Below are 15,063 nucleotides of genomic sequence, written 5' to 3' on the forward strand. Positions count from 1 at the left end.
GACGGTAACGTCATATTCTTGAAGTCTCAGGCTTCACTGTGCGAGGCGACCTGAAGGGTCCTTCAAGAAAGCTAGACAAGACAAGGTGCGGTGGTCGCTTACAACTTTGAAGGGCCTGCTGTAGAGGTAGGGGCGAAATTTCGACATAGCTCAGATGATGGCAATGCACTCTTTTTTTGTTGTGGAATAATTGCCTTCTGCTTTGGATAGCAATTGGCTGGCGTAATTAAGAATCATTTCAAGTCCGTCAGCCATCTGCACAAGAACGACGCCAAGACCTACGCTGCTTGCGTCAGTGTGCATTTCTGTGTCGGCGAATTCAACGAAGTGGGCAAGTAACGGAGGCATCAGGAGGCGATGTTTAAGCTCCTTGAATGTGTGTTCCTGCGGCGTTTCCCACTTGAACTCCACATCAGCCTTGGTAAGTTTAGTGAGTGGATCGGCGATGCGGGCGAAGTTTTTTCACGAATCGCCTATAATAGGCACACAGGCCCGGAAATCGGCACACTGCCTTTTTGTCAGTGGGCAGCGGGAAGTCGGCATGTGGCTGTTTTCCGTGTATTGAGACGAACTCTAGACTTGCCAATCATGTGCTCCAGAAACAAGGGCTCCTCGTATGCAAGTCTGCACTTTTCTGGCTTCAGTGTGAGTCTGGACGTCTTGATGGCTTGAAGTACAGCTTCAAGGCGCCGAAGATGCTCGTCGAAACTCAAGGAAATCACGACGAGGTCGTCCAAGTACACAAGGCAAGTCTGCCACTTCAATCTTGCCAGTACTGTATCCATAACGCGTTAAAAAGTCAGGCGCTAAGCAAAGACCGAAGGGCATCACCTTAAACTCGAAGAGGCCGTCCGGTGTTATAAACGCCGTTTTGTCTCGGTCTCTTTCGTCGACTTTGATTTGCCATCAGCCAGTCTTGAGGTCCACTGATGAAAAGTACTTGGCGTTATGAAGCCTATCAAGTGCGTCGTCTATTCCTGGGAGAGAATACATGTCCTTTCTTGTGATTTTGTTGAGGCGGCGCTAATCGACACAGAAACATAGGGTTCCATCCTTTTTCTTCAGTAACACCACGGGGGACGCCCATGAACTCTTGGACGGCTGGATTATGTCATCCTGCAGCATTTCATCAACTTGTCTCTTCATGGCCTCGCGTTCTCGCGCCGAAACCTTGTACGGACTCTGACGGAGTGGTCTGGCCTTTTCTTCGGTTATGATGCGATGTTTCGTGATTGGGGTCCGCCGAATTTTTGGTGATGACGAAAAGCAATTTTCGTATTGCAGAAGCAGGGCCTTGAGCGGTTCTTGCTTATGATTCGGAAGTCTGGGATTGAAGTCGAAAGCTGTGGGAGGGGCTTGGCTCCTCTGAGCAGGTTCCGCAGAATGGGCGAAGGCGAAAGCACTGGTGGCTTCCACAATTTTTTCGATGCATGTGACCGGTGTTCTTTCTTCACATGTTTATACTCATTGCTGAAATTCGTGAGCATAACCGTTGCTTGGCCTTCCCGCAGCTCTGCAATTCCTCTTGCGACGCAAATATTTCGTGTGACCAACAGATGCTGACTGCCTTCAACGACGCCTTCCAAGACTGGTGATTTAGGAATGCCGACTGAAATAATGACGCTAGAGTGAGGCAGAATAGTGACTTGTTCTTCCAGCACATTCAAGGCATGGTTTCCTGACGGCGTGCACAGTGTTAGTGCTTCTTCTGTGGATAACGTTATCGACTTTGTTCTTAGCTTGATGACAACACCATGGAGGCATAAGAAGTCCATGCCAAGGATGACAATTCTCGAGCAATGCTGTAGGACTACGAAGTCTGTAGAATAAATATGGCCATTAATTTTGACTCTCCCTGTGCAGATTTCTGCAGGCGTTACGAGGTGACCTCCGGCTGTGGAGATTTCAGGGCCTTCCCAAGCTGTCCTAACTTTCTTCAACTTCGTGGCGAACGACCCACTGATGACGGAATAGTCGGCTCCAGTATCGACGAGAATGGTCGCACTGTGGCCGTCGATAAGAACGTTTAGGTCGCTAGTTCACCGTCTTGCATTACATTGAGGGCGTGGCGTCAGGTCGCGCTGCATCGGCTTGTGCCGCTGCTTCCATGTTGCGTCATCAGGTCACTTTTTGTAAGTGAGGGGTCGCCATCAGGGCTTTGCCTGGTTGGCGTTGTGCTCGGAAAGCCCCGTCGCGGCGGCGTCGTCGGAAAAAGATCTTTGGTAGTTCGTCGCACAGCAACCGCACCTCCATCGGTTGCTGCCCTTAGTTTCCCGGATATGGGCTAGAAGACTGACCTCACGTTGGGCCAGAGTACTGCCGGTGGTGCGGTGACATGCGTCGGCTGGGTAACGGCAAACAGGAAGGACTTCGTGGTGTCCATTGAGATCCTGTCAGTCGGCGATGTCACGGTGTCGTTCTCCTGGCTTCGGACGTGGTGCATTGACGGCGAAGCCATGCAGTTTCATCTGTCGGTACTGGCAATGGTGGTATGTGTGCCCGGCCTCGCCGCGGTGGTAGCAGAGTGGGCGGTCGCCAAACGTCTGTTTTCCTCGGCGCACTGCACTGGCCTGCTGGCGAACGGTAGGACGTCAGTGGGGGTGGTGGCGGCGGTGGCGTCTGGCGACGAAAGTGCGATGGGGCGGCGTTTTGACGTGGACGGGTAGGAGCGTTGTTGTGCACCGCAGTGACATAGCTCATAGTTTCCGGCTCGGGCAGCAGTACTTGGGGAATTTGAAGCGATTGCCGTACTTCTTCTCGCACAATGTCGGCGATCGAATTCACTTGAGGCTGCGCCGAAGGCAACAGTTTGCGCAGCTCTTTTCGCACGATCGCTCTGATCGTTTCATGCAGGTCATCGGAGTCACTGGCTTGAGCAGCAGCGCATTTTGGAGGAGTCAGGCGGCGATTATACTGTCTGGTGCGCATGTCAAGGTTCTTTTCGATGGTGGTCGCCTCGGATACAAATTCTTTGATGGTGTTCGGTGGATTCCTTATTAGTCCCGCGAAGATCTCCTGTTTAACCCCTCGCATGAGGAAACGAACTTTCTTCTCCTCGGGCATGTCTGGGTCAGCGTGACGGAATAGGCGGGTCATCTCCTCTGTGAAAATGGCAATATTTTCATTTGATAGCTGAACCTGGGTCTCTAGTAAAGGAGCGGCCCTCTATTTGCGAGCAACGTTCGCGAACGTTTGCAGGCATGCGCCGCAGAAGACATCTCACGTTCGGAGCGTGGACTCCGTATTCTCGAGCTAGGTCCTTGCGGTGTCTTCTAGGTAAAAGTACGCACGACGGAGCTTTTCTTCATTGTCCCCGTGCTTGAGGGCCGTCACACGGTCGTATGTTTCTAGCCAGGTCTCCGGGTCTTCAAACGATGACCCATGGAAAGTTGGTGGTTCCTGGGTTGATGCATGACGATCGCGGGCTGAGAGGCTGCGGTTGTCAATGTCGCTGCAGTCAAGGTCATGGCCTTGGTCTTCTTCGCCTTGTCTTGTAGAAGCCCGTATTCTGGTGGTAGACCTTGCTGTCGGCGGCTTGTTCACTGCTCCTGGTTGGCGTCGGTGTCTTCTCCGCGACGTGTGCTGGGTTCACGGCTTGACGGGGGCGTCCGGTACATGAACGAAGCAGCACCTCCACCAGATGTCACGGGGTCGTGACGTGGCCAAAGACAGGAGACTTTGTGTTGGGATTTAACTGTTTATTTGGGCGAACCTGTGCCCGGTAAATGGCAAGTCCGATTACAAGAGCAGTCTTGCACAGATAGCAGTGAACGAAGCGTCAGCCGTCGATCAACTACTGACAAGTGGCAAAGTGCGTTGGCATTTATACTCTTGCCAACAAATGTTCTAGGGTTATCGTTGGCGGTGACGTAGGTCCCAGAATAATCTGTACAGTTCACAGAGTGGGCGTGATCTTATCGAAATGATCTACTACAGTCTTGAAGCTTCTTGAAAATGAGAAGCTTCCAAACGAGAAGCTTCTTGAAGCTTCCAAGACTCTGGTACTTTTCCCGTCAGGAGACACCTCGTAAACAGGATGGCTAGTTTTTCTGACACAATCTGTCCTCCATCTTTCAGCAGATCTGATGTTACCTGATCCTCACCAGCAGCTTTGCATTTTTGCATGCTCTCCAAAGCTTTTCTGACTTCTTCTGTCATTACTGATGTGGTGTTATCTGGGTTACTGCTAGTTCTTATAGTATTAAAGTTGTGGTTATCCCGGCTACTGTACAGATCTCTGTAATATTCCTCTGCTATTTTAACTATCCTATTCATATTGATAGTTATTTTGCCTTCTTGGTCCCTTAGTGCATACATCTGATTTTTGCCTATCCCAAGTTTCCTCTTCACTGCTTTAATGCTTCCTCCGTTTTTCAGCGCGTGTTCAATTCTCTCCATGTTATACCTTCTCACATCGCATACCTTATGCCTAATAATCAACTTTGAAAGCTCTGCCAGTTCTATTTTGTTTGTTGTACTTGAGACTTTCATGATTTGATGCTTCTTAATGAGATTCTTCGTTTCCTGGGAAAGCTTGCCGGTGTCCTGTCTAACTACCCTGCCTCCAACTTCCACTGCACATTCCGTAATGATACTCGTCAGATTATCATTCATTGTATCTACGCTAAGGTTGGTTTCCTCACTAAGAGCCGAGTGCCTGTTCTGAAGTGAGAATCTGAATTCCTGTACTTTCCCTCTCAGTGCTAGCTCATTGATTGGCTTCTTGCGTATCAGTTTCTCTCGTTCCTTCTTCAAGTCTAGGCGAATTCGAGATTGTAGTATTCTATGGTCACTGCATCGTACCTTGCCAACCACTTCCACATATTGCACGATGCCTGGCTGTGCACTCATTGTAAAGTCTATTTCGTTCTTATTTTCGCCATTAGGGCTCCTCCATATCCACTTGCGGTTTCCTCGTTTTCGGTAGAAGGTATTCAAAATCCGTAAATTTTTGTGTTCTGCGAATTCTACTAGTAGCTCTCCTCTGGCATTTCTAGTACCGATGCCATAGTCTCCTACTGCCTGGTCTCCATCCTGCATCTTCCCTACCTTTGCATTAAAGTCTCCCATCAGTATTTTATACTGTGTTTTTACCTTACTCATTGCTGATTCCACGTCTTCATAGAAGCTTTCAACTGAAGCGTCATCATGGCTGGATGTAGGCGCGTGAGCCTGTATCCTCTTGAACTTGTATCTTGTATTCAGTTTAATTACGATACCTACCACCCTTTCATTAATGCTATAGTATTCTTCTATGTTGCCAGCTATGTTTCTGTGAATTAGGAACCCCACTCCCAGTTCTCTTCTGTCAGCCAAGCCCCTATAGCAAAGAACGTGCCCATTCTGTAGCACCTTATAAGCCTCATCTGTCCTCCTAACCTCACTGAGCCCTATTATATCCCATTTAACACCCTCTGGCTCCTCGAATAGTACAGCTAGACTTCCCTCACTATATAAGGTTCTAGCGTTAAACGTTGCCAAGTTCAGGTTCCAATGGCGGCCTGTCCGGATTCAGAGATTGTTTTCGCCAATGCGACGGAGTTAGATTTTTCCAAATCCTCAAAACAGCAAATGGAGCCATGGCGGCATGATTTCGGTAATTTAGCACCACATGAAAACATGTAATCGCACACCGGGGAGCAATAAACAAATGAGTAACAAGCGATCAACCAGACAGCCATCTGCTTTATGAACACAAGGATCAATAACCACCCAACAGATGAAACAAAAACCAGCCACACCACATGCGTGCGTTCAGATGTGCAAGCAAAAGCCGGTGGTCTACATTGAAATAAAAGAAAAAAAAAACAAGGGGGAGACATTAGAGCTCGAACAAGTTTTATGTATTATTTTAGAAGTTGCCAAATGTCATTGACTCTGTATAAAACAGTGTCAAAGACATTTGTCGACAGGTGCATGTGGCAAGAGATTTATAAGAAAATTTTGCTGTTATTGAGATAGGTGTTTCATGAGGAAACTTGTATTGAATTTCTTCTAGCACTGCTTGAAAAAGCAGACAATGACTGGTTTTAATAGAATATAGTGTAAGCAGTGAATGTGAGTTCTATTAGCATTTTTGTTTTACATATTATTATAAGATTGTTTTCAGTCTTGTATGACTTGGTGTTGTAGCAGATTTTTAGCATTTTATGACTGCTTGTAGGTGGGGCACTTGGCTTTTTGCCCTCTATTTGTTACTGCAATCAGAACATAGAATGAAGCTTGGCCACCACTGATAGCAGTGGCATGCTAAAGGCTGGGCATACACTGATAGCAGTGACATGCTGAAGGCTGGGCATAATAGCTCTTGAATGCACACACCTGAGTTTGTGGGAACTTATTACCATAGAAAAGCTTCAGTGTGGTTCACTACCTAAAACATGTATAGGACTACATCATTTGTCCACTACTGTGCAGGGTGGTTTGCTCATGCACTGGAGACTCTGATACAGTGACTGCTGGCATCAGTGTCAGCTCTCCTAACATGGTCGATATCACATACAGGGAGACTACATCAGGAGATGCAACTGGTAAGTGCCGGACAAACTTGTATTTTTATGCGGAGTCTCAAAAAATATCTGTGTTGAAAACATTTTGGGGAATGGCTGAGGGGGGACAGCAGCTCAGTGTAATGCATGACATTTCTCATGTTGGTTGTGTGTTCCATAGGCTATGACTAGCGGAAACCTTGGATTGGAAGCCTTGTTTGCAGGCTAAACAGGAACTGAAACTTGTTGCAAGTCTCGTGTATTATATTCTCATTCCACTCATAAAAAAGTCTGGGCTTGCCTACTACACATCTTGGAGATGCACGTGCTCCCATAGTTTCTTCCTTTTTACGGCAGCCTTGTTGTGAGGACATGTCTGTCACTTCGAGAAACGAGACAACAAAGCCTCTTTCGAAGGGACCTGTCACTCCACGGCCGGCACACGTGAAACGCATTGCCCTCTTTTAGCGAGAGAACCAACCCTCATTGGGGAGAAGAAAACCGGGAGGTTGGTCAAGATGAGCGTGACAGTGACAAGGGCTCTCTTGCGCCGGCCACTGACGAAGGACCACCCCAGATACTTCCTACGCGCCAAGAACGTTGACGACCAAAGGCGTAAGCGTCTACCCTTTGTTATCTGCTTAGAGCGGACAGTCCCTCTACGCAACATTTACACATTATTGCTGACGTAGCAATAAAGTGTTGTTTTGTTGACCTAGCCTGTTGCCTTATTCTCCCGAACCCTTGAAGCTGCGATCATTAGAGCTATGGGGAGGGGACGTTAATCGTGCGCAGTATGACTGTGTGCGGCTGAAGCATTAGCTAGGCTTCTGCGTTTTCCGTACATAGGGTGGACTCCTGTCAATGTGTGTTATAATGGAAACCAGATTTCAGGCATATGCCTATTGTGTTTATTGCATTCCTGTCACCCCACTTTATTGTATGAGAATTAACTAGAGGTTTATTTTTTGAGGGTCAAGGATGTGCATGTACATCATCGCCTACCAGTCACAGGATGGTCAAAGATGTACATATTGGTCATTGCCTGTATGATTGAAATGGGTAACTTTTCCAATCATTTACCTTGCTTGACATGTGCCACCACATTGCAGGAATACAGTAATATCTCGTTAATGCAAAAATATAGAAACTGTTGAAAACTTCAAGATAAGCAAAGTTGCACAAATCACTGGGAAAAATTGAGCTCTCTTCAGAAAAATCAATACTACGTAGTGGATCTTCAGCAGCTTCTTAACTTGCTTTTTGTAAAGATTTACAGGAGAGCAAATAAAATATTAGACATCAACTGGCTGGATTTTGCGGCACTGCCATTTTAATTGGCAGAGATAAACAGCATAATAATGGCCTTATTTGCTGTTGTACTCTGGCCTAGGTAGGGGTCGTCGAGCTGCTTGACGCATCGCTTCAGGGAATCTTACCCTGTGCTGCACTAAACCTTGTTCAGCAGTAAACACATAAAATTCCTATTTTTGGCAGTTGTTGGCACCTCTCTTTGTTCATCAACAGAGCTCCTCACAGTCTACAAATTCATTGGTTTCTGCCTCTAGTAAACTGTTGACAGTCTGTAGGATCTTGGGAAAACAGTATACATGTTCAGGAAGACAGTAGACACACAGAGACACTAGACATGTTCGGGCAAACTAAAAAACTGTGTATGTTTTTTGAAATATGTTTACAACCTACAATTTTGCCAGCCCAATCATATATGCCACTAGTGACACGCTAAAACAATCTTGTTCACTATTCCAATACACCCAATCAACATAACAAATACAGTGAAGCCTTGTTAATTCAAAGTCACTGAGACTGCGAAAATTCTTCCAATTAAGCAGGTTTTCAAATTAACAAAACACACAAAAAGTGGGATGCAGGGAACTTTGAATTGTTCAAAGTCATCAGCGGTGATCGCCTGCTGTGCTGCCGCGTTTGCAGCTCCAAGGGTAATGTTTTCCAGCAATAGGAAACCAGCGCTGGAGTTTCCGCAGTGCGCTGCCGGCCGAAGCGCTAATTTCTGAGCTGCTCCCGCAGTGGAGAGGGGCAGCTGGTACAGGCGGTACGAGCGAGCAGTGCCGAGACAAAACCATAGGATCCTGGTATTCAAGTGTGGGAATAGTTTGAAATGAGGGAGGATGTATGCCTGTACGGTTTTCCTTCTCTATATTATCAATAAGATTAGAGGTGGCATTGCATCCAAACGGTCAGACGAGCAAAATATATTCTGCTCACTCTCCCGTATAGTAATATCGGGCTGGTTTCTAAACCGAATTGTGCCTGTTTGCCAGATTCATTATTGAAGACCCCCATCAGTAGAAACTAGGACGAAAAAGCCAAATTTATATGGGGTCTTGCGAGAAATAAAACTTGAATATTATGCAATATACGCACGAGGTATGTAAAAAAAAGTTTCATCTGATCACCACCACCAAACTCTATCTGATTCCCCCACGTGAAGTGAATGATGCAAGTAAGTAGTCTACATAATTTGCGAACAGTGGCATGGAAGGAAAGCTGCCCTGTCCACAAGATTTATGCGGAAGTACGTTCGCCTAAGCTGCTGAACTACTAAAAGATACACTCGTGATGAGTATTCGATGCTAAGAGGCCTCTGTTAAACTAAGTTTGTGCTGAAGACAGGGTTTTTGTTACGAATACAGCAGCAAAATACTCGAAGCTTAGATTTCTGGAGTCAGCAGATGAGGTGAGCTTCTTTCTCACTGACTGACTTGGCTAAGCAACATCAGAATTTATGCTTTGCTAGAGAATGATTGAATGTCTTTGATTTTTACTCATCCTTTAGTTTGCATTACACACAGTTATAGTTTTTCCGCTTGCCTCTGTCTGCGTAAAATAAATATGTCTGTTCAACATCAATTGTTAGGCTTTCATGTGCCAAACAAGATATGATTTTGAGGCACGCTGTAGCGTGGTTATCAAGATTAATTTAAACCACTTGTGGTTTTTCAATGCACTAATATATCTTCGCTCATGGCTGTGCTTTGTATTTCACCCCCATTTAAATGCGGCCGCCATGGACAAAAATTTATTTTGCACCGTCAAGCATAGGAGCCCGACATCACTCGTGCTATGCTGTCACGGTGGTTTGCCTAATCAACGTCCACATGCATAAATATTGTAGAAAGGATGTACACATGATGCCAGAAAAAGAAATTGACACAGCAGTACTACTTTCTCTGCTTTTTTTTGTTTCTTTACTACAGAAGTGGGGAGTATGGTATTGTCGCCGCACAGTCTTATCAATAGGGGCTTATCAGCTGGCACTAGCTTAACACGAAATTCAGCACGCAACCGAAAAATGATGATGAAGGAGTCGCCATCACTGCAAAGCACTGTCCTCTCGATGCCTCATGCGTAGATGCAGTCTGCTCTGCAGAGCTTTTCTCCAGTTTCGAGTGCTCTTTATGTAAAAGTAGCCTTCGAACAAAGTTTTTTTTAACCATTGTGCAGTATTACAGGCGCAATGGCTTCTCGATCTGTCCGTTCTGAAATGAAGTGCTGCAGCGACACACGTGCGTGCTCTCCCTGCGGTACACTGGGGCCGGTCACCTGGGCACAAGCAGTAGAGTTATTGTGTCCCGACACTCGCCAGGTGCTGTTTTTTGGCATGCCAACTACCCAGCACTGGTCTCTTGTAGCTGGTCCCTGTTGTGCCAGAAATGAGGGTAAGTGGCTTGCCTCGGTGCTGTCAGTAGAAAAATAAATACCTAAATAAAAACTAAAGTGGATATGTGGTCAGCTAAAATACGCACCTGCAGAAATAAAGACATGCTTCTTTGCAATACAGTTGTGACAAGTGGGGAGCATGGCACCTGCTGATCGCAGCGTCGGCTACCATTTGCCCATTCTGGTAAAATAAAGAATCTAATAACGGCCAGTGTGATAGAATTTGCGATGTGTTTCAACTGAAAAGCATGATCATTACTTTTCTTTTTGAAGTTCTTGAACTGAGTTTTTTGGGTATGTATTGACTCCACCAGTGGTGTATGTGTGCAAATTTTGTACCAACTACCAAATGGAGGTTTGCATGCATCTCAAGTTCAGTCAGGCTGCTCTTTATTAATATCCTTGTACTCTCAGAAATAATGGAGTACTGGGCTGTTGACCTGTAGTTCCCGAGATCGAATCCCAGCTGGGTCAACTGCACTTTTGAAGGAGGCGAAAATACTGTAGGCCCGTGTTTGAACGCACATTGAGAAACCCCAGGTGGTCACCCTCCACTACGGGATCTCTCATAATCATATGGTAGTATTGGGATGTTGAACAGGACGTATTAATCTCAGAATGAATAAGTAAATCATTCATAGATTGTGAGTAAGCGCAAACAGACGAGGACATGGAAGAGTACCGACACGAACAGAGCACTCGATGCACTGGCGTTGCATACAGCATGCTGCCCTTATTGCAATGAAGCGCATCTTTTTTTTTTTCCACATGTGTACATTTAAGCTGATCACAATTATACCTTTTACTTTATTTATTGTCGGGGAGTCATGACGTGAACGAAGGGAGAAGACTTTATGTAGAAGAAAAAATTGTTCATTTGGGCTGAACGTGTGACCACGCAAAAGGAAAGTAAGACACTGGCACTGATAGTGACGAACAGAGTGTTGGCCGTCGATCAACTGACAAGCGGCAAAGCGTGTCGGCATTTATACACTTATCATCGAACATTTCAGTGTTATCGCTTGTGGCGACGTAGGTTCCAGATTAATCTGAAAGGTTCACTAAGTGGGCGTTATCTTAACAAAACAATCTACTATAGCTTTCAAGCTTCTCAAACACAGTAGGCGGGGTTTACGCTGAACATAGTGTAACAGGGCGATAGCAAAACTAGAGGAAAGGAATGTGGCATTGCCTTCCTCTGAAAAAGGCATCGCCCCAATGCTTAACAAAAGAAGAAAGTATAAAAAGTAATGCAAGAAAGAAGAGGCAATAAATTATTATACAGCAATAACAATAACAAAGTACAATGATTCAGTTCGTTAACGTGCATGAAACCGCTTGAGGCACAAGCCAAGGGTGACTTCAGGTCGCGATTGGCGTTGTTGAGAGTTCGTGATGCCATCGGGGACAACCTCGTAATCGAGTGGGCCGAGACGTTGAATTACCCTGTATGGTCCAAAATATTGTCGCAGAACCCAAACAGGTTCACCGGGCTGGTGTTCCATGAAGTGTCGCCGAAGATTGTGACAGCGGCAATTCGTCGTCTCTTTCCTCTTGATATGGGGGTGGGCAAGTTGTCGGGCCTCTTCGGCACGCCGAAGTTTCTCGCTCGCATCGAGGTTTTCTTTGTCGGTGACGTTGGGTAACATGACGTCGAGCGTCGTTGCCGGGGTCTTTCCGTAGACCAACTTGTAAGGCGTCATCTGCGTCATTTCTTGTATCGCGATGTTGTATGTGAAAGTCACGTACAAAAGAGTGGCATCCCACATATTGTGTCCGATTTCGACTACATGGCCAACATGTCGGCGATAGTCTTGTTTTGGTGCTCGGTGAGACCATTGGTCTGTGTGTGGTACGCTGTCGTACGGTGGTGGCTGGCTGGCTGTTTGCCAAAATCATTTGGGTGAGCTCAGCAGTAAATGCCGTACCTCTGTCAGTAATGAGGAACTGTAGAGCTCCGTGATGCAGGACAGTGTTCTTGATGAAGAACTTTGCTAACTCGATGGCACTGCCTTTGAGCAAGGCCCTTGTCTCGTCGTAGCGGGTAAGGTAGTCAGTAGCTGTGACAATCCATTTGTTTCCCGAATTCGGCGTTGGAAATGACCCCGGTAGGTTCATCCCGATTTGTTGGAACGGTCAGGGAGGTGGTTCCATCGGTTGAAAAAAGCCTGCTAGCTTTGTCGGCGGGGTCTTGCGTCGCTGACAGTCTCGGCATTTCCTCGCGTAACAAGTGACGTCCATGATAAGGTGTTGCCAATGGTACCTTTCTTGTATTCTCCCGAGTGTGCAGGAAACACCAAGGTTTTGTGCCGTCAGGTCATTGTGTAGGGACTCCTGTACTTCTGCTCTCACTGCTGAAGGAACCACAAGGAGGTGGTCGGCTCGAAGGGGCAAGAAGTTCTTTTTTAAGAGAACTCTGTTTCGCAAGAACGACTCCAGTCCTTTATTGAAAACATTCGGAAGAGTCGTGCTGTTATCCTCGAGGTATTCCACAACTCTTCTGAGTTCCAGGTCAGCTTGCTATTGCTTGGCGAAGTCGGCGGCAGTTATTGTTCCTAAAAAGCTGTCCTCATCCAGGTCGTTGGGCGACAGTGGTTCGATGGGGGCACAAGACAAGCATTCAGTGTCAGAGTATTTTCTTTCAGACTTGTAAACGACGGTGACATATAATTCTTGAAGTCTGAGGCTCCACCGTGCGAGGCGACCCGAAGGATCTGTTAAGTTAGCTAGCCAACACAAAGCGTGGTGGTCTCTCACAACTTTCAAAGGCCCGTCATAAAGGTAGGGGCGAAACTTTGACGCTGCCCAGATGATGGCAAGGCACTCCTTTTTTGTTGTGGAATAGTTGGCTTCAGCCTTGGATAGCGATCGGCTAGCATAATTGATGACCCTTTCCACGCCGTCAGTCCTCTGCCCAAGGATGGCGCCGAGTCCTATGCTGCTTGCGTCGGTGTGCACTTCTGTTTCGGCAAGTTCATCGAAATGCACAAGTATCGCTGATGTCTAGAGGTGTCGTTTAAGTTCTTGAAATGCTTTCTCATGTGCCGCTTCCACCTCAATTCAGTGTTGCTTTTTGTGAGGTGAGTTAGTGGCTCGGCGATCTGTGAAAAATGTTTGACGAAACGCCTGTGATAGTGCATAATCCGAGGAATTGGCGTACAGCCTTCTTGTCAGTCGGCTGCGGGAAATCAGCAATAGCAGCTGTTTTCCATGGGTTTGGACAGACTCCAGACTTGTTAATCACGTGTCTTAGGAACAACAGCTCCTCGTACGTAAAGCGACATTTCTCTGGCTTCAGGGCCAGTCCAGAGGTGTCGATAGCTTAAAGTACCACTTCAAGGCGCCGGAAATGCTCGAAAACATGATGACAACATCCAATTACATGAAGCAAGTCTGCCATTTAAATTCAGCCAACACAGTGTCCATGACATGTTGAAACGTTGCAGGCGGTGAGCAAAGGCCAAATGGCATGACTTTAAACTCGGAAGAGGCCATCTGGTGTGATAAAGGCTGTCTTTTCTCAATCTCTCTCATCAATCTCAATTTGCCAATAGCCCATTTTGAGGTCCATCAAAGAAGAGCATAATGCGCTGTGGAGTGGGTCCAGGGCGTTGTCTATATGTAAAAGAGGGTACACATCATTTTTGTGATTTCGTTCAGGCAGCAGTAAGCGACGCAAGGACGTAGGGTTCCGTCCATCTTCACTGCTACCACGGGTGACGCCCATGGACTTTTGGATAGCTGAATGTTGTCGTCGCCTAGCATTTCGTCGATTTGTTTCTTTACGCCGTTGCGTGCATGGGTCAGGACTCGATATTGCCACATGGTTTGCTTGGGTGAGATCGAAGAGTGAAAGAAGACGAAGACGATCTCTCTGAGCCGCTGCTTGAGTAGTCAACTAAACGAGCCCATTCTTTATCAAGTTTGTCGAGAGTAACGTGACAAGACTGGTGGAGGTGCTGGGTACAACGTCTCGCAATCCACCCGATGCCCAAGACCCCGTCCAGCAGCCGGAACACAAGCCCTGCACCCGTGGACACTCCTGTTCATAGAGTAAGCCGCCGCCAACGAGGCCTACCGCCTGAGACACCAACCACTGACGCAGCGACTATGACTTCGACACAAGATTCCATGCAAGCTCCGACACCTTCCACGCCGATCTACTGCACCGTCCAGAACCCGCTCATGCCTAGCCCCTTTCACGGAGCGCAGCATGAAGATGTTGACGACTGGCTGAGTGAGTTCGAACGTGTCGCAGCGATCAATTACTGGGATGATGCCGCGAAGCTCCGGAACGTGTACACGTGCCTAAAAGACGGTGCCAAGACATGGTTTTTGAACAGGGATGATGTTCTGACGTCTTGGCGCGAGTTCCAGCGTCGCCTCCTGGAGACCTACAGGAGTCCCGACCGCCGCGAACGGGCGGAGCGTGTACTTCAATCACGCATCCAGATGCCCAACGAGACCGTGTCGATGTACGTCGAGGACATGACACGGCTTTTCAAGCGAGCGGATCCTGCTATGGCAGAAGAAAAAAAGCTGCGCCACCTCATGCGTGGTGTGAAGGAACAACTTTTTGCTGGTTTGGTGCGTAGTCCCCCCAAAAGTGTTGCTGAGTTCCTTACTGAAGCGGCAACAATGGAGCGAGTACTGCACCAACGGTCTGCCCAGTTTGACCGTCAAGTGAATGCTGCCTCAACTGCCGAGATTTTCGCCAGCCCTGGGAGCAAGAGCCCCGAATGGATTTGCGAGATCATTCGATCTGTCGTCCGGGAAGAAATGGAAAAGATGTACGGGACAAGGCAAATCGATCTTGGTTCTATCACCAGTGTCATCCGCGACGAGGTCCAGCAGGTGCTGCACGCCCATCGTT

General features: G+C 47.1%; 1 protein-coding gene across 6 annotated transcripts in view; it reads left to right on the forward strand.

Moving 5' to 3' along the window:
* Window positions 1-15,063, forward strand: part of LOC119174040 (intermembrane lipid transfer protein VPS13A) — a 1,344,268-nt gene that overhangs the window by 418,000 nt on the left and 911,205 nt on the right. For all 6 annotated transcript variants that reach the window (XM_075894208.1, XM_075894209.1, XM_075894213.1 and 3 more), the window contains one exon: window positions 6,418-6,530. In XM_075894208.1, the coding sequence (XP_075750323.1) occupies window positions 6,418-6,530 (113 nt within the window). The remainder of the gene's footprint in view (window positions 1-6,417; window positions 6,531-15,063) is intronic.

This window comes from Rhipicephalus microplus, chromosome 5 (genome assembly GCF_043290135.1).
Source record: "Rhipicephalus microplus isolate Deutch F79 chromosome 5, USDA_Rmic, whole genome shotgun sequence".
Taxonomy (NCBI): Eukaryota; Metazoa; Arthropoda; class Arachnida; order Ixodida; family Ixodidae; genus Rhipicephalus; species Rhipicephalus microplus.